General features: G+C 50.8%; 2 protein-coding genes across 5 annotated transcripts; one reads left to right on the top strand and one right to left on the bottom strand.

Moving 5' to 3' along the window:
• The first annotated feature begins 33 nt into the window (after positions 1-33).
• LOC117148786 (dmX-like protein 2) lies at positions 34-14,289 on the top strand. Its single transcript, XM_033316397.1, has 15 exons — positions 34-266; positions 2,657-2,874; positions 2,938-3,086; positions 3,520-10,494; positions 10,554-11,633; positions 11,692-11,916; positions 11,996-12,352; positions 12,410-12,674; positions 12,733-12,820; positions 12,882-13,151; positions 13,221-13,290; positions 13,363-13,437; positions 13,498-13,631; positions 13,695-13,778; positions 13,842-14,289. Exons 1-15 carry the CDS (start codon positions 180-182, stop codon positions 14,040-14,042), a joined length of 10,278 nt encoding a protein of 3,425 aa, XP_033172288.1. The 5' UTR covers positions 34-179; the 3' UTR covers positions 14,043-14,289.
• A 687-nt stretch (positions 14,290-14,976) lies between these two features.
• Positions 14,977-18,136, bottom strand: LOC117147289. 4 transcript variants are annotated; one of them, XM_033314134.1, is made up of 6 exons: positions 17,820-18,136; positions 17,277-17,476; positions 16,761-16,778; positions 16,258-16,546; positions 15,888-16,107; positions 14,977-15,481 (listed from the first exon to the last, which is right to left on the bottom strand). In XM_033314134.1, exons 1-6 carry the CDS (start codon positions 18,001-18,003, stop codon positions 15,364-15,366), a joined length of 1,029 nt encoding a protein of 342 aa, XP_033170025.1. In that variant the 5' UTR covers positions 18,004-18,136; the 3' UTR covers positions 14,977-15,363. The 4 variants fall into 4 exon arrangements, with proteins under 4 accessions (XP_033170025.1, XP_033170027.1, XP_033170026.1 ...); XM_033314136.1 differs by having other exon boundaries at positions 16,318-16,546; XM_033314135.1 differs by lacking the exon at positions 16,761-16,778.
• Positions 18,137-18,645: the final 509 nt, after the last annotated feature.

Genomic DNA, 18,645 nt, shown 5'->3' with positions numbered 1-18,645 from the left:
CCATCCCTAATATCGATAGTTCGATTGGCCGCGCTGGCCAAGAACCCAACTCTAATTTTTATGTAATGTCACTTTGTTGTCGTTTGTTACAAGAAGCAAGGAAAATTCGTGCTAGAAACCAAAGAACCAAGACCCCAATATCCGTGCGCTGTGATGTGATAATCAACTGTGTGTAAATTATGAATTGTCATCAGATTTTGAGCGGCGCCTGCAATGCAGGCGACCGGTGCTTCGCCATTGGCTCCGTGGAAGGAATACCATTTACAGTAAGCACAGAGCCATCCCAATCCGAATCCGGATCGAATTGGGTGAAAATCGGTGGCGGAATGTGAACCATTAGCGGCCCAACCAGCCGGACACGCCCCCCGAACCCCCCCACGCACACTTGGTTCAAAAGGTTGAACCGTTTTTTCAGCACAATCCCAATACGTTTCCAATTGGAAACGGGGCATCATCATCATCATCGTCGTCATTCCAACCAGAACCGATCGGAGCACGTCTTTAATGTTTTTATTTACATATTTGCGTGTGTGTGGTGTGCGTGTGTGCGGTGTGTGTGAATGTGTGTGTTGAATTTTATATCGTTTTTTTGCCACACTTGGTGGTCAATTAAAAAATCAAATGCAAATGATGAGATAGAGAACTTTTCGTGTTTGCTGGCTCTGGCGCTGTGCAAAAATTCGATAACAACAAAGTGTGCAGCTCGAGTGTGTGTGTGTGTGTTGTGTGGCACAACAAATACAACACAATATTTGTTTTCACCTGCATTTACATACCTGGCCAGCAATTAATTACATTTTTATTTTTTTAAGGTCAAGTGCTGGCAGTAAACAAGCCGCACGCACAAACACATACACATGCGCCAGTTGCAGTAAGAGTGTGTGCTTGAAAGTATATACGCAGGTATATATAGAAGTGCGAGTATGTGTGTGTGTGTACCCTTCGATTGGTCAGGTGGCCTTTGATGCCCTAATTTCACAGCTTGCAGGCTGCCCACCTCCCACCTCCCCACGCCCACGAACCCTTTCTCTAAGCCAGCACCCCCGCCCCTCCACCCCTTTCGCCGACCCACGTCAATGGCAAATTGGAATTATAAACGGCCATAATAAAAAACGTGAGCACGCATTTATAATGTGCCTTATTCGATCCCTATACTATATACTACCAAATTCTCTAAGCAATCTGGTCATTTTCGTATATTAAACCTTTAACGGTAACCGGAAAATGTTGAAGAGCCCACTTTAACTTCGCTATGTCAACTTCGAGTTTATAAACATTACACCCATTGAGACATGTGTACTATATGTTTACTCAGAATGTTTATCCGATGTAGAGAACAAGGTCTGTGTTTTCCTGCAAAACCCAAGGAAGCATAATTAACTACTGTGCACATTTCGCCATTCTAATGAGAGGCCCCACGGGGCGTATGTGTACATTCTATATATTCTATATTCTACTATATTCTATTCTGTAATCAGCACCGCCGTTGACACAGTCCCCCGTTCACAGACCGACCGCCCAACACCCACCCACTGCCCACCGCCTTGCGCCATATCATTTGCCATCATTTCAATTTGTTTAATTTCGAGTGTTTGCATATGTGTGGATGTATGTGTGCATGTATATATTTATGTAGTATATGATCGCCTGGCGCCACCTAGCGCTTGGAAGGGGAAACCAAAAATAATAAACTCATTAAAACCGCATTTAAAGTCGAATTTTAATAGTATAGCAATACAATAGGATATCGTAAAAAAAGCACTGTTTTTTCACCAGGTAACAAACTTTCATATAAAGTTATCTTATCCGCGGGAACACTAATGGGTTGGTAAGCGAAAAGTTCGGAAAACCCTCCATTGAAAAGTATCATCGGTGTGTTAATATATTATAATATTCGCAATTACACGCATAAAGACATCATAAGCTGACATTTGAAGCAATGGGAAAACAGGAAAACAAAAATCTAAAAATAAACACGACAGAAAAGCAGAGTAGTTGAACCTTTTTATGTCAAAAAGTTAGCAGGTGGTTCGTTTGTGACGAAGTTGTTAATACCCTTGTTCTTATGAAATGATGGAGGATTCATTGACTAGCAAAATAAGGCTCACGTTCCAATATTGCGATAAGCCATTGCAAACAGATTCTCTGTTGATATTCCCCATTTATCGCTATTGTAACTAAATGGGGTATCTGTAATCTCCCGCATCAATGAGCCAATTATAAAGATAAAGCCTGCTGACTCAACCCTTTACATGCTCCTTTGCCACAGATCGTTATGCGGTAATTATTCAGAGATAATTAACATGAATAATATTCCCCCTATAAATAGTATACCCCCCCAGCCCAATCGAACAGGGTATTCAAATTTCTGGCCACGATAATGAGCATATCAGCGACAGCTCAACAAATAAATCAAACACACTTTAGCTAACCAGGTAACCAAACATGATGTGGCAAGAGCCTAGTCAGCCAGTCTGATAAGCCAGTTAACTGGACAGTTGGGGTATTGTTATCGATATAAAGCTATATACCCACCCGCCCTATATACACATAGCCACTCGAAAACAAATAGCTGAGAAAGCACATAACGATCGTATAACGCTTAGATTAACTGCAGTACTCACAAAATCCCCATTTCGCCCCTCGCCATTTCCAGGCCTACGCCGCCGGCTGCAATGTGGTCATCCTGGCAAGCACTTTCGAGCGCGTCCAGATCATTCCGGGCGCCAACCATGGCTATGTCAAGATATCCGCCCTGGACTGCAGCACCGATACCGGAAAAATAGCAGCAGCCTATGAGAATAAGATATGCATTTTTGAGCCCACGCCGGTGATTGAGTCGAGCAAACACAATACCCACTTTCTGGATTATAGGTAAGCTAGCGATGGTATTCAGAAGCCCAAAGACATACTAACTTGATTTCCCATCCCCCACAGATGGGTGCAAACGGGCTCCTTCACCAGCCACTCGAACGTGGTGACCCTGTCCTGGAATCTGGAGGGCACCCGCCTCCTCACCGGCGGCACCAACATCCAGCTGTGGAAGAGCAAGTCGCCCACTCACCAGCAGGAGGAGGAGCACACGGGTAAGCCAACTGCCCAACACCCCATTCCTATGTGTCTCTGTGTGGCCAACTATCGATTTGCGTGGGCGGAGATGAATCACAAATGCAAATTGCTTGCAATGGGTTTTTGTTTTTTACGTTTTATAATAGAGTTTCGATGTCGTCAGTGGGGTGTTTCCGTTTCCATTTTCCAATTTTATGGCGCTATTATATTATCAATAGCAAGGTTGTATCATTAACTATTTCTCATCTTACGTACTGTAAGATAATATTTTTGGTGTCTAATAGCTGCATGCCTGTAATTAAGAGCGATGTGCTCGGTTTCTTGTATAGTCTGGTTTGTGTTTATGGGATGATACTCGTACTGGAGTTCCATTTGTAATTTTTTATTTGATATCAGAGCACTGTGAATGAAAAAAGGTTTCATTGAAGATATTTTCACCTTTTCAAATAGGTGTCAAGTTCGAGATTGGCGAGAGCAAAGAGCCCAAGCAGACGAGCAACGCCCAGTCGGAGGATGTGTCCACGTGGGAGAATATATGGAGCTGCCAGACGGCCATACCCATTTACCACATGGCATTTAGTCCGGATGGAACGCTCTTTGCCACCTGCGGACGCAACGATCGGCTGGTTAAGATCTGGTATGAAAACAAACAGGTTCTGTTCCCGGCCAAGGGTTCCTCCAATGCCGGACCCACGCCATCAAATCGCCACGGAGTGGACGATGGCACCACCTCAAGTTCTGGCGGTGAGCTGAACTTCACCTACGTGTACATCGCCCATCCGCGAGCCGTGTCCAATATTGTGTGGCGCAAGACGAGCAAGTACATGCCCAAGGGTTCGGTGGCCAATATGCTGGTCACGTCGTGTCTGGACAACATATGTCGCATCTGGATAGAGACTGTGCTGCCGGATGACGGCATGGTGAACATGACCCAGTTCGATCCGATGGCCTCGCAGAACCCCAAGTTCCGTACGCATCGGCACAAGCATCGGTTCATGCAGAGGCTGAAGCACATGAAGACCTGCTTCCACATCCGTCGGCACATGAAGGCCGGAGCGAATGCCGTGCCGGGTGCAGCCAGTGCAGGCGCTGCGAGTGGCGGTGGAACCGCCGGAGCAATGGGCGGCATGGGTAGCTCCCCGGCCAGCTATACAAACTACCTGGGACCAATACCCTCGCTACCATCCTCGTGCAGCGTCCACGATTTTCACTCTTACGGATTCCAGGGATCGGGCGTTACACCCGGTATGCACTTCCACCTGGCCGCGTCGATAAACGCGGAAACGGACATCCCGCTGGTGCCATCGATGCAGACCAGCGATCCGGCCAATCAGAATGTCTTTATCCTGCACTGGCTGAATAACAAGGAGATGCATTTCACGCTGCAGGCAGAGGCCATACTCCAGGAGCTCACCAAGAAGGTGATCGACGAGGAGAACGGTCACGGGAACGCCTCCAGCGGCGGCGTCGATCTACCGGACGATGCCCACGGTTCCCATTCGCAGGCGCATGCGCACAAGAAGTACCTGCGCTCATCCAAGTCGGTGTCCGTTGACGACAGCGGCGAGGAGTTCAGCCGGTATTCGCAGCACACGGCAGGCACGGGAATGGGTGGCGGAGGAGGCGGTGCCGGGCTACATCTGAACTCCATGTCCAATACGACGTCACAGAACTCGCTCAACAATGAGCCGGCCCATCCGATTACGCAGCTAGTGGATTCGCTGGACAATAAGATCGAGTGTTTGTTGCGCGACTGGCACCAGAGCCCAGATCTGCTCTTCGCCATTCATCCGGTGGACGGGAGCTACCTCATCTGGGTGATCGAGTGGCTGGATGACTACTATCCGGGCTCGTTCAGACAGGCGCAGGTCTCCTTCTCCACTCGTATTCCTTCGGCCTTCCCTCTGGGCGACGCCATGTCCATGTCCACCACGGTCAGCCTCTTCAACACGGGCACGCATCCGCTGGCCTTCCGCGACATAGCGAACAATGTGCGCAGCAAGGATGAGTTCCACAAGGGACACGCGGATGATTCCTCTCTGAAGAGTGACCAGCATTCGGGGCAGACCTTCGAGAGGCACGACGAAGAGCAGGAGGATGCTGCCGATGACGAAGATGGAGATCGCGAAGGCGACGCAGATCAGGATGAGGGTGGTGGCGATCGCAGTGCTGCGGCTAGTGGAGGCGGAGCAGCCGAGCACAGCAGTAGCTCGCAAGATTCGGCTGCAACTGGAGCCAGTGCATTGCCACTGAACGTTTCTCCCTCGGTTTCCATGGTGACCAAGCACTCAAATGGAACCCTCAACCTCTGGCAGCTGACGTTTGCCTTCAAGACGAAGTTTACCCAAGTATTAAGCATTGGCCACGTAAGCCGTGCCTCCGGCCATCGGTTCCGGGTGAACGACATCACCTGCCACCCGGTGTTGCCGCTGCTCGTCTCCACCTCGCACCACAACCTGCCCGATTCGGAGGCCAAGTCGCCAATGTCACTGTTTGAGCAACCCCTGAGTGGTGGACTTCCCTCGGGCGGCGGGACTGGAGCCGGTCCCTCCGGTGGTTCCAATGGAGACAAAGATGTATTTACGCCCACGGGCTTCTGTTCGGAGTTAATCCTCTGGCGTGTGGACTCCGTGGGACCGCTGTGCCATTCGGGCGGTGTCAGCGAGCTGGCGAGGATTAACTCGCCGGAGATCTCGGCCTTCAGCAATGTGGCCTGGATACCCACCCTCCTGCCGAGCACCACACTGGGCAGCTACAGTAACTCCCCGTCCGCCTGCTTCGTGGCCAGCGATGGCGAAAACCTGCGCGTCTATCAGGCGGTGATCGATGCCCGCACCCTGCTGGCGGAGATCTCCTGCTCGGAGAACCTAAACACGCTGCACAAGTCGCATTCGCTGTCGTCGATGATGTCGAATGCTTCGTCCACGATGCGGGCCCAGCGATCGGCGCTGCATGACAAGCTCAAGGTTGTGTCGCAGCAGTCGACGGCGAGACCCGGTTGCATCTTGCAGCTGGACGCCATCTCGGATGCCAAGCACGACTGGCAAAATACGCAGTTCCTGCACGTGTTCCAGGCGCAGTTGATAACTGGTGGCCAGAGGACGCCCCAGGCGGATCCCCATGATCTGGAGGAGCCGCGTCTGAACGCTCTGCTCGAGTCGGACATGGATGCCATCGTCGACTTGCAGCGGAATGCGGACTTCGAGGAGCCCTTCTACATTGTGAACATCGAGAAAACCCTGCGCGGCAGCACCATACACATGTGGCGCATAGTCATTAGCTCGAAGCAGCAGAGCTCGTTCCTTTCCGAGACGGCCATGTATGTGCCGGATAGTAACCTCACTCAGGAGCCAGATGAGGATGGCGCCGGTGGTAATCCGAATCCCAGGCGAATGTCGCAGGGAGCGGAAACACTGACGGGAGCCGAACACTTTGGTCCCCAAGTGGAGGCGCCGCACATTTCGATTACCACGAAGAAGGTGTGCACCCAAGAGCTGCCGTTGCCCGAGGGTGTGGACGTCATCCATGCCTCGCCGGCCGCCGGTCACCTGAGCAGCTCCAGCATTTACCCAGCCTGCTTTGCGCCGTACATCATCGTGACCGCCTGCTCGGATTCCATTTCGCGTTTCTGGAAGTGCGAGCCCATCGGTGATGAGGATGATCCGGATACGGAAGGCGATGCCTATCACTGGAGCGAGTGGAAGATGTTCAGTCGCATCCAGCATTCGGCCATCGAGATTCCGGGCCAGCCTCTGAACATCAGTGCCGCCTATTCCGGCCGGATAGCCTGTGCCTATAAGTACGGCAAGAGTTTCACCCGACCCAACAAGGGACCCGATCCGGATTCGCGTTACGTAAACCTCTGCGTGGCCATCTACGAGTGCGAGAGCTCCGGCGGCAGTGAGTGGGTGCTGGAGGACACCATTCACCTGAAAAATGTCCATTTGCCGCGAATCAATATTGGTCACGGCATCGATCTGAGTTACCTGCACGACAGTCGCCTGCTGGCGAAGAAGCAGCGGCTCAACCAGGTCCTGCACACGTTCGCCCACGATCCGGAGAGCAGATCCCCGCGGAGTGGCGAGACCACACCCGAGTTGGCCGTCAATAGGCAACCGTCGGCCGCAGCATCCGGATTGCTAACCGTGCCCAGCTTCAGTACGCTGCAATCCCTTCGCAAAAGCATAGCCGAAAATGGGAACACCTGTCCGCTGACCCAGAAGCATCTGGTCCAACTGGACTGGGTGAGCAAGGAGGATGGTTCACACATCCTAACCGTTGCGGTGGGCAGCAAGATTCTGCTGTACACCCCAGTGAGCTCGGACATTGCCCAGGCGAACATCAAGGCGATGAAGGAGTCGCGTTCAGTGAATCGTCCCATCCTGCGAAAGGCTAGTTCGCTGGCGCAGCCCAACTTTGTGGACGAGATCCGTTGGATGAAGTTGCGGCAGATAGACCTTCAGACCGCCGATGGTCTGCCGCCGCTGCCCATGCAGATCTCTTGGGTGCGTGATGGTATTCTAGTGGTGGCCATGGACTCCGAGATGCATGTCTACTCGCAGTGGAAGCCACATTATTCCTCGCACTTTGCCGCTGCGGCGGCTGCTGCTGGCGAAGATGTACCGGATACCCGTAACCTGAGGGACGAGGATCTGCGCTCGCTGGCCAACGAGTCCACGCAGCTGCGCCTCAAGAACGTGGCGTCCATGCCGCTAATCAGCAAGGTGAGCACGGCCAATCTGCAGCTGCTGTCGCACGACAAGAAGCGTCGCCTGGGCAACACGAGCATGGCCAACATGAACGGAGCCGGCGGCGCAGGAGGAGCTGGAACGTATGGCGGTGGCGCTGATGACGGCGGCAACGATGACTACATGACGGACTTCGGTCTGTTCCAGGCCTCTCGCATCGCATGTCCAGTGCTGCCGCAATACCATCCCAAGCAGCTGATGGAGCTTCTCAACTGTGGCAAGATCCGTTGGGTGAAGGCCATCCTGGCGCATCTGGTGCGCTGCATGAGTGGAAATAGTTCGAGTACAGTTAACCAGGACGATGATGGCTATGCCAGACAGCGCAGCTGGTCGAGATCTCGCACCCTGAGCATTAGCTACACGGCGGATCAGAACATCCAGGCGGAGCATCGCGGCAGCACCACCCAAATTCCCGAGGAACTGATGCTGGACTACGCGGAGATCAATTCGATTCCGCCGTTACCCTTGTGGGTGCTCCTCAACGCGGATCGGGAGACGCCGGGCCAGAGCAACAACTATGCTGAGGGCGACAAGGACTACGACGAGCTCTTCGACATGCACAACTCGGAGGACAACCTGGATGAGCTGCTGAGCGAGGGTGATGAGAAGAAGCGCCAGGAGCGTCGTCTCTCGCTGCCCGAGAAGCACTCCATTTCGCACTTTGGTCCGCGACAGGGACAGCTTCTTTCGCGCCTGCTGACCCACACCCATTTGCCAGGACTCTCCTCGCTGGACCAGATGCATCTGCTGGCTCTGGCCGATACGGTGGCCACGTGCAATACGGATTTCTCCGACAAGTTTGCCGCCGATCAGGGCAAGTCGGGCGGAATGGCCGGCGGAGCTGGATCGGGAGCCGTTAAGGACGGTAGCACCAGTACTGATTCCCTGGATGATTGCGGCCTACGCTTTCTGCTGGCCATGAAGCACTTCACCTACCTGCTGCGCTGCCTGCCGCTCCAGCAGAGGGCGCAGTTCCAGCGCCAGGGCGTGGGCACCTCCAACATCGTGTGGGCCTTCCACTCGGAGAGCGAGGAGGAGCTGCTTAACCTCATTCCTAGCTACACCAAAGGCGATCTTCGCTGGGCAACACTGCGTGATCTGGGCGTCGGCTACTGGCTGAAGAACATAAACACACTGAGGAGATGCGTGGAGAAGCTGGCCAAGTGCGCCTACCAGCAGAAGCAGGAGCCATTGGACGCGGCCATCTATTACCTGGCCATGAAGAAGAAGTCCCTGGTCTGGGGTCTGTTCCGGTCACGTCGGGACGAGAAGATGACCGCCTTCTTTGGCAACAACTTTGCCGAGGATCGCTGGCGCAAGGCGGCATTGAAGAATGCCTTTGTGCTGTTGGGCAAGCAGAGATTCGAGCACGCGGTGGCCTTCTTCCTGCTGGCCAATAGCCTCAACGACGCCATCGAAGTGTGCATGAACAAGCTGGAGGACTTCCAACTGGCCCTGATCATAGCTCGACTCTATGAGGGAGACGGCGAGGGTTGCTACTACCACCACTTGCTGCACGAGCACATTTTGGGCACGGATGCGGAAACTGGGCGCTGTGATCTCAGCCGCGCGCATCCCGATCCCTTCCTGCGCTCGATGACCTACTGGACGATCAAGAAGTATCAGGAAAGCTTGAACACCCTGCTCCTGAACAATGTGGGCAGCCTGCACAGCAGCTACAGGGAGGAGGACCTACTGCGTCCCGAACAACAGGCCACAAATCCCAATGTCTTTAACTTCTACATCTATTTGCGCACCCATCCGCTGCTCATCCGGCAGAACATCGCTTTGTCGGCGCAAGAGAAGCGCATTGCGCATGTGGTCTTGTCCGGATTCAATTATGCCGGCGATGCTGCTCCCAGTGCCGTGGCCTGCGACAAGCAGCTGCAGCTGGAGGATTCAATAACGCCCATCGAGCGGCAACTGTACTTCACCACCGCCCATGGGCACTTCAAGAGCGGCTGCCCGGCGCTGGCGCTCGAGGTGCTCAACAAGCTGCCCCAGAAGATCAGCGACGATTCTGGTGGGAGTGTGGCCGGCAGCCAAGCGCAGGAGCGTGCACAGCAGAACAAGGAGGAGCTGATCAACACGGGCATCATGGACCAGTGGGGAGCAACTCCTGCCGCTGCGTCAAACACTGCGGATTCCTTCGACTGGGGCGCACCCGTGTCCAGCGAGCCGGAAGCCAAGTTCGAAATAAAGTGGGATGATGAGGACGATGAAGAAGACCCAGATCTTGAGCCTGACGAACCGGAGCTGGCCACCCCGCAGCCGCAGGCCCCAATCCTAGGCAGAGGTAAATCGAACGGCAACGACACGAAGATGGACATCATGGCGCAGCAGCTTAAGTTCGTTGCCTGTCTGAAGATCCTCATGGAGGAGTTGTCTACGCTGGCCACCGGTTTTGAGGTGGATGGCGGCCAGTTGCGCTACCAGCTGTACATGTGGCTGGAGCGGGAGGTGGAGGCGCTCAAGCAGCTGTGCAACTACTGCAGCCAAGCGGAGCAGTCGAATCACGAATCTGGTGATGCTGATGCCGAGGCCAGGGACAAGGACATGAACGCCAGCATCTATCCCAGCACCGAGCGACCTACGCTTCACGAGATCCTCATGCAGGACAAGCAGGACTTTGAGGCCAAGGTGATGCGGGCGGCCAAACGCAAGCGATGGCTCAAGGGTATGATCATCTTCGATACATTATTGTGTAAGTAACTAATGGATTACTTTCTTCTCTAGCCAATGAAACCCTACTCCGCACACTGCTGAGTTATTGTTCCCTACACGGCGCCAGTGGCGGTGGCCTGGCATCCGTGCGCATGGAGCTGGTGTTGCTCCTGCAGGAGCTCCAACAGGAGAAGACCCAACAGCAGCTTCTGAGTCCGCTACCCTTCCCAACCACTTTGCCTCTGCTCAGCGCCTGTGTGGCGGGCAACAAGACGGTGATCGCCGATCCCATCAAGTACCTGCAGTCCCAGACGGTGGACATGCTGCAGAGCATCATTAAGGTGCTGCCCTTCCCGGGAATCGAGCCCAGTGCTTTGAGCGAGATCTTTGTTCTGCGGGATCTTGCCGTGGCGCTGTCATCCTGCATTTACCAGTCGCTCTGCGATTCCGAGAGCTTTGTGGTAAACAACTCGGCCTTCAACGGTTACCCCAGTCCGGGAATGGAGAACATAGCCAAGATAAACTCATCGTTCGAGTGCAGCTATCTGGTGGGCAGCCGGAATGCCTATGGCCGCAGGCGCAAGTACTCTACGGATGAGCCAGCGGGCGTGTGCACCACGCCTTCCAAGTGGCCGGGCGTAACTAATTTGCGCGCGCTTTTGGCGCGGGAAAAGGATGAGGATGTGCCCAAGCTGAATGTGCTGCTGCTGGAGTCCTTTGTGTCCACCTATATGGCGCTCTTCATTTACTCGCTGTCCACCTGCGATAGTCGTTTGTTGTACCGCCTGAGTGGCCAGAGTTTCAACAACGAGACCTGGTCCACTCTTTTCGGCGGCGGCATGAAGAAGTTGCTCATAAAGCCCGCTGCTGCACCGCCTCCCACCCAAATGGTGACCGGAGGAGCAGGAGCTGGGGGAGCAAGTGGTGGTACTGGTTCCACATCCGAAGAGCCGGCCGATGAGAATAGCGTTTGGAACACTGTTACTTCCATTACAAAACAACGCATGAAACTGAACATGAAAATCCTAGGCAGCTTTAGCCAGAACAGCACTTCAAGCAACATGAAGGAGGACAAGCCGACGTACCGGGAGCAGTTCATGCCACCGGAGACGTCCATGCTGTCCTACTTCCTTACCAAACCGCCCACAACCGGTAGGTTTTAAAATCTTCAAGTAATTACTCACTTAGTAAGATGGTGAATCCCTTACAGAATGCGATGACTACGACACGGACGACTCGCACGAGTCGGACAACGAGGAGGAGGAGGAGGACGACGATGATGTGAATGTGAGCCGATCGCAGCTGAAGGCCAAGGATAACACGGAGCACACTAATCCCACGTCGTACTCGTGGAGTATTCTGCGCCTGGCGCTCATCAAGATCAGCACGCACAAGATCCAGGAGCTGGTCAAGGTGGCCGGCATCGAACTGCAGGGTAGTTGTAACATTTCATCCATCCACTCGTCTTCATCCACTAAGTGCTCCCCTCTATATTGTCTCCCCGTTTCGTGCAGATTTGCCTGTGATCAGTCCACTCTCCCACGAGGTGCTGAGGACCCTCAACCGCTGGCAGGAATTCGCCCTGAGCGACCTCATAGCCCGTGGGCCACCGTCCCGTAATTATATACCAGGCTGCTATGCGGAGAGCGGCATCAACGGATTGGCCATCCACAAGTACCGCTCGCTCCTGAATAAGGACAACACACCATTCGTTTCCGGTTCATCGGCTGGACCCATCCGGCGACTGTGGAACTATTTGGTGCGCCAGGAGCCTGCCCAGGAGGTCTTCATCAAGAGCATCTTTGGCAAGAACATGGAGCCCAGCATGCGGGGATCGCACCACACCCACAACGACAACGAGACGGATGAGGGTGAGTCTTTTGGCAGTCACATTGTATGATTAGTTTTCATAAACCTCTTATGTGCAGGTCAATCTCATTCGACCAACGAGAATACCGACCACATCCGCATCATTCACAAGGACCACGAGTCAATATTGTCCTTCTGCTTGAAGAACAACAGCTCCTCAATGATTGCCTTTGCGAATCCGCGTGAGATCCAGGAGTTCGACATCTCACTGCTGCTGGAGTCGCCGAATTGGTACGAGGATGAGTGCGACTACGACATGATGAACTTGTCCAAGGACGCGGACACCAACAGCTCGTCCTTCCTAATCATTCAAACGCAGGAGCAGTAAGTCAAGCCAAAGAAATTTCAGTATGTTGAATTTAACAATGGTCCCTATGTGCAGAAACCAATTTGGAAGCAACAGCAATGCCTACAGCGAGTCCAATGCCAGCACACAAAGTGCTTCGCAATCGGGACGCGGCACATCCATGGTGGGTAATCTTAACAAGCGTTTTAAGATTAAATATAACGACGCCCTTAAACCCAAAACAGGTGCTGCGCCACAAGGTGGACAATGTGAAGCGCATGAGCGCCCATCCGCTGATGCCGCTGTATCTCACTGGAGGTCAGGACGGATCCGTGCAGATCTGGGAGTGGGGTCACCAGCAGCCCGTCTGCTCGCCCCGGACCTCGGGAACATTTGCCAAGGTGACGCGCTGCCGCTTCTCCGAGCAGGGCAATAAGTTCGGCATCGGCGATGGCGACGGAAAGCTCAGTCTCTGGCAGGCTGGCATCGCCTCGCAGAACAATCGTTCGTTTATAGTGAGTTGGCACATGATCTGGCTCCATTCGTGACCTACATCCTAATCCATGCAATCCCTAACTTTGCAGAGCTACCAGTGCCACAACAAGGCGTTGTCCGATTTCGTGTTCCTCGGCTCGTGTAGTCTCCTGGCTAGCGGTGAGTTGTGATGTGGTAACACACCGCCTGTCCTCAAATGAGCACTTTTTACAATGCATATTTTTTTCTCAGCTGGCCAAAGTTCCGAGAACAAGAACATCAACATCTGGGACACATTGCTGCCCCACAAAAAGTCCTGTGTATCGGGTAAGTTTGCTATTGACCAAGGCCATGAAGTTTTCGATGTCTAAGAGATTCCCTTTGCAGCCTTCACCTGCCACGACCAGGGCTCGTCCTGTCTGGTGTTTGCTCCGCAGCACCAGGTGCTCATCTCGTGCGGCAAACGCGGTGATGTTTGCGTCTTCGATGTGAGACAACGTACGCTGCGTCATCGCTATCAGGTAAGTTATTTGCACAGAATAACTATTTTAAACGGGTGATAATCATGTTGAATTCCTCGACAGGCCCATGATAGCACCATCAAGTGCATTGCTCTGGATCCGCACGAGGAGTTCTTTGTCACTGGCTCCATTGAGGGTGACATTAAGGTGAATTTCAGTGGCGTAACTACTCGTAGAGAACGTTTTTATTAATCAGTGTTTATCCTGCAGATCTGGGACATGAATCAGTTCATGCTGATCAATACGTTCCCGCATGAGCATGCCAAGAACGGGTTCTTCAAGCACACTGGCCAGGGCGTCAGCCAGGTGTACGTGGATGCCTTCGGACGGCTCTTCTCGTGCGGCTCCGATGGCTGCATGAAGGTCCGTCTGCTGGTGGAGAAGGACAACATTGTTCACTCCGTGTATTGAAAGCTGTATTCTATCCGTTACATTTCTGGCGCGAATCCAGCCGGATTCCGTGCCCAAACCGGTGTCCATTTGCCGCAGCCAAGTCCGTGTTTCTGCTCCCGTGCTCGTCTGTTTTTATGTGTGCCGCGGCAAAAGGGACGCCATTCGAGTGTCCTACGATATGTGTATTCTTTGTTAATCGTTGATTATTGTAACATTTTTAATTGTATTTCAATTTCCTACACATACAGTTATACATATATATATACATATTGTATTGCTACTTTTATTTGCATAATGTATTGTTTTTTTTTGTGCCCGTTTCCGATTTGCTATTTAATGTTTTTCCAAATGACGAAACGAAAAACCGAAACTTGTGTCTGACTCGATTCGCTTGATTCGTTTCATGTTCTTTGAGTATTTCCTAAACAGACTATATACTATACACTACTATACAGATACAAGATATATATATATATATACATACATATATTATATACATCTATTATATGCTTTAAATCAATTAATTATTATTATTATACGATATACAAGACATTCGACAGTATGGTAATTGATATGCTTACGAATATATATTACGATCTATGTCTTTGTGTTGAGCTTTGTGCAAAAATTTGTCTGTTGTTGAATCAATCAAGATATATGTATACCTAAAACGAAACTAAATGAATTAACTAAAAATAAATAAAGTGCAAAATGAATAAAAAAAATTATTTAAACCAAAGATCTGCGTCTTGTCTATCTTCTTCTGCGGAATGTGAGACCATTTCCATATCATCGCGAACAGGATGTGTGCTTGCCATATATGATACCATCCATTTGCCCACTAATAGACACATCAAATTCACTGAATGTTTCCATTTCCGTTTGCCATTGAAAAGTGTTTTTCTTATTTCATCTTTATTATGTTTCTTTTCTGTGTTTTTGCTTTTTTTTTTTCATTGTTAGACAATCAAACGAATTAGACGCTACGCCTTATATGGGCCTTTAATAATAAAACTAGCAAAAAAAAAAAAACAGAGCGAAGAAGGTTGAAAAGTTCACAGGGGAGAGAGACAGATAGACAGATAGATAGATGGGAGAAGGCAACAAAAACATAGATGGTAGCCAAAAGAGGAATTATTATGGATCGAATTGGATCGGATCGGCGGATCGAGCGGAAACGTTGGCATCCGTTGAAAACAGCATTATGTAGTATGTAGTATACATCAAAGTAGGGTAATTTAAACTGGGTAGTACCGAATCCGGAGTGTGGTCGTCATGGGGGCCCGTGTATTTGGCCGGAACGCGTTGTCATCGTAATCGTAATCGCATCGTATGGCATCTACGACCTCGGCGGCTTAATTAGCTTGCTGGTGGGCGGTGGCAGCTTGCAGAAGCCAGCCGCGTCGAATACGGGCAGCAGTTCCCTCACCCGTCCGGGAATCGAGCCATCGAGCATTCTGGGGACGAGAAGGGGGCTTCAATAAGATGCTCAAAGGAAAATATTAAAGGTGACCCCCCAAATGGGCCTATTTAGCCCATATCTTCGCTAAAACCAATCCGAATTTTAGTTGGAATGTCTTAAAATGCTTGAATCTTGATACTCTAATCATCTGCATTCAAAATTAGAATTTAAATTTTTTTAAATTTTTTTCGAAATTTTTCTAAAATTTTCCACTTAAAAAATTTTGAAAAAAATTGGTCAAAATTTTGTCTTCCACTTTTTGATTCTAGGTGAGAGTACTCATTGAGCTGAGTTATGGAAGGTATAACAATCAATGATACGACGCTTTAAAGCCAAGTTACGATATCCAAAGTTGGGACTGGTGACCCCAAAATCGAAGATTTTACATTTTATTCGCATACCTGCGCTTATAATCGATCTTGGCGCCCTTCAGCGAGATGTTGGCCTCAGTGGGAAAGAACGTGGCATCGTAGAAGTTGAGTCCGTTCTGCAACAGGATGTTGTACTCATCCATGGAGGCCAGGGTGACCCGGATGACGGCTGGAGGCAGTTCTCTGCGCTCAGGACGCTCGGCCTTCTCGATGGCATCGCCCACCACAGAACCCACGCTCTTGGAGACGCCTGCAAATGTGTGGGCAAAGAGCGGGGAGAGGAATTATTGACCATTTCACGACAGGATTTACCAGCTAGGGATTGCTGAGAACTTGGAAACGAGGGCGGGGTCATAATTTCAATATATTTTCGCATGTTACCAATTGGAGGGTACTTTACTTCGGAGTGCCGCTCGGCGCAGCGTCTGGGTTGGCGTGTGCAGCAGCTGGATCTGCTCACCTTCGACGCCCTTATCACCGCCGCCGGAGGAGCTGCTGGCGGCGACGGCGGAGGAGGAGGTGGCGTTGGCGGCATTGCTGGCGAGGCTCGAGTAGATGTGCAGGCGCACCACCTCCACCACCGAGTCGAACTTGTACATGGCATGCCGGATGTCCTCCACGGGCAGATCCTCGGGCACATCCAGCACGTACAGGGTGAAGGTCTTCCTCGGCCGACACGGTATGGCAATCTGTGGGTCACAGAGGGGAGAACGAAGGGAGAACGGAGAGTGACTGCTGCGCATGCGCATGGTTAGGCTAAACTACATAGGTCGATCGATGGATTTATGGGGGGTTTCTTTTCTTTTTTTGTTTTCTAAGGGTTATGTCTATGTCTGTGCTGTGTCAATTCCAATCTCAGTGGAGGAGAGTCATCGGTCGATGTGGTTATATGGATATACTCACGCTGCGCGAGAATGTTTGCTGCAAAATGGGGTAAAATAAAATTTGCATGTGTCACTTGTCGGTTGGGTTAGTCTGGCCGAAGATGCTCGGTTGATGATGGGATCGGATCGGATGAGGTGGGATGTGGCATGGGAATGGACAGTGATGGGAAGTTCTGGGTCTGGGGCATCGAAACCCCCTTCAGGTGCAACGAATCTTCAATGGGTAATTTTTGAATTTGCTCAGTTACTGAATGCAAGTGGTAACATTTAACATTATTTTTTGTACTTTACTAGAATTTCGAATAGGAATTTGTAAGCCATAAAAGCATTGAGTATTGAATTCTTAAATTTTGAATCACAATTTGGAATGTGTGTGGGCACGTATTTAGTCACACTTATGATAGATACTCTCTCAGGACGTTCGAGCTGAATCGAGAAGGTGTTGCACCTCTAACCTCACTGCTGTGGCACATACCTTGTGCCCCATAATGCCCTTCCAATCACTGGAGATGTGGGTGTGGGGGGGTGGGCTCACCTTGCGGTAGAATCGCGCCCCGGTGACCTTGTGGAAGCCCTTCTTGAACACCGCCTGATAGTCATCTGGGTGTGAGAATTTAAATAGAATGCCTGTAGCGGTTTTGGTCAAGCTGAAGCATCCCTTGAATGCCATCTTCTCGCAGATGAGGGCCGCCCGCTCCATGGACAACTCGTAGGATGGGGTCAGTAGGAAGGCGCCTGTAAGTACGATTACGTTCTGGTTAGGCTACGTGGTTAGTCTCTCCAACTACCAGATTAGTGGGATGGGTAATGATAGTTGAAAGACTGTTGATTGCTACGTTAAATATTAGTATTATTATCCAAACTATCCTAGGCTAACCCATAATCTTCCAATAGGTTAGCCTGTATCCCTTTACGTCAGTCATATATATGAACAGGAAAGTGGATTGACTCGGACATATAATAAAACTGGAGCTATTATATCGGAAAGATCTAACTTTGCATTATTATAGATCACTATAATATTACAATGGTAATCCCCTGGGTATTATGATTAGCGTATGAGTTGGGCCATGTCCACCTTTGGTCAGGAAGTTATCCGGCGACGAGACCTCCGAGTCGGAGTCATCCTCCCGCTTGTCCGTCCACTTGGGCTCCGCGGAGAGCTTGTGGGCGGCCACCTTGGTGATGATGCCCGAGGGTCGCTGCCTCGGGAACTCGTTCTTTTCGCACTCCAGATCGGATGTGTTGCCCAGGAACGACATGTTCGAAGCTCAGAAAATGCGGCACAGAAAAAAACGGGCTTGAAACGCAAAAAAAAAAACGGATATCTACTCGAAAATGATTCGAAAACGGTTCGAAAACGATCGCAATTTGCTGAGGTGGCCGGCGGTTGGGGCGATAATTTTGAAGCAACTGAAATGTAGCTGCGTTTCCAAAGCGCTTTTATACGCTCGGATGGGCCCGCTTCGCATCGCATCTTTGGCTTCTAGGTTTGGGCACCGATCAGCGAAATGAAAGTCCCACACACGCGTACAACTGGGGGCAAGATGGCAGAACTATTAGGCCTAATTTTAGAATTTTCCAAATATTATCTGTAGCATAAGGAAAAGTAAGAATTATAGATACGTTTAAATCCAGTTTCAAAACTGTATTTCAATCGAATTTATATATGTCCATGTTTAAAGGCAGGTAAAACGGGTCGTATACGCGATTTCTTTGCTAGGCCCTGAAAAATTACGTATACGTATGCTTTTAATTCATAAATATTGAATTTTTAGTTACTTCCAACTAAGAAGCATAAGTAAAAATCATTATGGAGCATTTCTAACCCATAATAGTTCGAAAATGAATTAAAGTTCGCGGCGCTACCAGTTTTCCCCGAGCTGTGGGCACGGGTTATGCGA

Source organism: Drosophila mauritiana, chromosome X, assembly GCF_004382145.1.
Source record: "Drosophila mauritiana strain mau12 chromosome X, ASM438214v1, whole genome shotgun sequence".
Taxonomy (NCBI): domain Eukaryota; kingdom Metazoa; phylum Arthropoda; class Insecta; order Diptera; family Drosophilidae; genus Drosophila; species Drosophila mauritiana.
Note: the sequence above shows the minus strand (reverse complement) of the source record. Positions and strands in the feature narration are given on the sequence as shown.

Excerpts from the sequence above, each read along its gene's own strand:
- LOC117148786 (XM_033316397.1), top strand. The coding sequence starts at position 180 with ATGAATTGTCATCAGATTTTGAGCGGCGCCTGCAATGCAGGCGACCGG. Across the intron at positions 12,675-12,732 it reads ATCATTCAAACGCAGGAGCA|AAACCAATTTGGAAGCAACA; the intron begins GTAAGTCAAGCC and ends CCCTATGTGCAG. Across the intron at positions 13,291-13,362 it reads GTGTAGTCTCCTGGCTAGCG|CTGGCCAAAGTTCCGAGAAC; the intron begins GTGAGTTGTGAT and ends TTTTTTTCTCAG.
- LOC117147289 (XM_033314134.1), bottom strand. The coding sequence starts at position 18,003 with ATGTCGTTCCTGGGCAACACATCCGATCTGGAGTGCGAAAAGAACGAG. Across the intron at positions 16,108-16,257 it reads GCGCCGAGCGGCACTCCGAA|GCGTCTCCAAGAGCGTGGGT; the intron begins GTAAAGTACCCT and ends ACACATTTGCAG. Across the intron at positions 15,482-15,887 it reads AAGATCGATTATAAGCGCAG|AATGCTCGATGGCTCGATTC; the intron begins GTATGCGAATAA and ends TCTCGTCCCCAG.